The sequence below is a fragment of the Callorhinus ursinus genome, unplaced genomic scaffold (assembly GCF_003265705.2).
Source record: "Callorhinus ursinus isolate GAN/ISIS: 27379988/994484 unplaced genomic scaffold, GSC_fseal_2.0 scaffold49, whole genome shotgun sequence".
NCBI lineage: Eukaryota > Metazoa > Chordata > Mammalia > Carnivora > Otariidae > Callorhinus > Callorhinus ursinus.
In genome coordinates, this window is record NW_027397111.1 from 9,967,385 (window position 1) to 9,968,889 (window position 1,505).

Sequence of the window (1,505 nt, forward strand, 5' to 3'; positions counted from 1 at the left end):
CTATGGGATGCAATTTCTAAGATCTAAAGCCTTGCAGAAGGTCCGACCAAGAGCATTCTTCATTTCATTATTTCTCAGGCTATAAATGATGGGGTTCAACATGGGAGTGACAACAGTGTAGGATAACGACAGCAGCTTTTTGCTCTCAGGAGAATTATTGGATTTAGGCCGGAAGTAGGTGAGGCTTAAAGATACAGAGAACAGGGAGACAACAAGGAGGTGGGAGGAGCAGGTAGAGAAGTCTTTATGCTTCCCTTTAGCTGATGGAATCTTAAGGACGGTAGCAGCAATGCGAGTATAGGAACACAGAATCAGTAAGCAGGGTATCATGATGACCAGAATGGTTCCAACAATTGCATAGATCTCAAACAGTGCTGTGTCTGCACAGACCAGCCTCAGCACAGGTGGGCTGTCACAGAAGAAGTGATTCACCTTGTTGGTGCCACAGAATGGAAAGCTGAAGAGCCATGTGGTCTGCACAGTAGCTATGGGAAAACCTGGAAACCAGGAGGCAATAGCCATTTTGGCGCGTGTCCTTTGGTTCATGATGACTGCGTAGTGCAAGGGACTGCAGATGGCTACATAGCGGTCATATGCCATGGTGGCCAGGAGGAAGCATTCAGCACCTCCAAAGAAAAAGGAGAAATACATCTGTGTGGCACAGCCAAGGAAGGAGATGGTTGTGTCCCAGGCCAGCAGGGTCCCCAGCATCTTGGGCACAATGACTAGGTTGAAGCCAATCTCCAAGAAGGACAAGTTCCTGAGAAAGAAATACATGGGGCTGTGCAGCATGGGGTCAACCAAGGTAACCAGAATGATGAGGCTGTTTCCCATCAGGGTAACCAGGTAGATGATTAGAAATGTCAGGAAGAGTAATAACTATATTTCTGTAGGTAGGGAAGAAAAGCTCAGGAGGATAAACTCCCCAACCCTTGTCCAGTTTCCTCCAGCCACAGATATAGAAATGAATCCCAGTTGTGATCATGGAGAGAGATTCCTGATGGGAAGAGTCAGACTCTGGATTTGTTTTCAGATTCCTTTTTAGTGTCAGGAAAAGAGGCAAGGTCAATATCTCAGTTGGAAGAGGAAGGGCCTTATATTGTCTAAGAACAAAGACATAAGGAAGAATGGCCAGAGCTTAAACTCAGAGATGGGCCTGGGCCAACTTCTGGAGGATTTGATATTTCCCTATTTGTGCATTAAGGTGTACAGAAAAGTTATACCAAATCAGAAACTTAAGTCCCTGAAGGGGCCAGCAAAGGGCACATTTTGGAAGAAGTGATATTCCTGAAAGCACCTAAACTTTTGAGAAACAAGCCCAATGTTCATGATTTCATTAGAAACACATACATGTTGGGATACCTGGGTGGCTCAGTTGGTTAAGCATCTGCTTTCGGCTCAGGTCATGATCCCAGGGTTATGAGATTGAGTCCTGCATTGGGCTCCCTGCTCAGCGGGGAGCCTGCTTCTTCTCTCTCTGCTTGCTTCTTACTCTGCCTGTCACT

At 46.2% G+C, this 1,505-nt stretch overlaps 1 protein-coding gene across 1 annotated transcript; it reads right to left on the minus strand.

Moving 5' to 3' along the window:
• Positions 1-981, minus strand: OR10A5 (olfactory receptor family 10 subfamily A member 5; the record flags this gene model as incomplete). The annotated part of the gene is given in 1 exon segment (XM_025848563.2): positions 1-981. A coding segment is annotated over 1 exon segment (981 nt), but the record flags the coding sequence as incomplete, so codon positions are not given.
• Between the last annotated feature and the right edge of the window lie 524 nt (positions 982-1,505).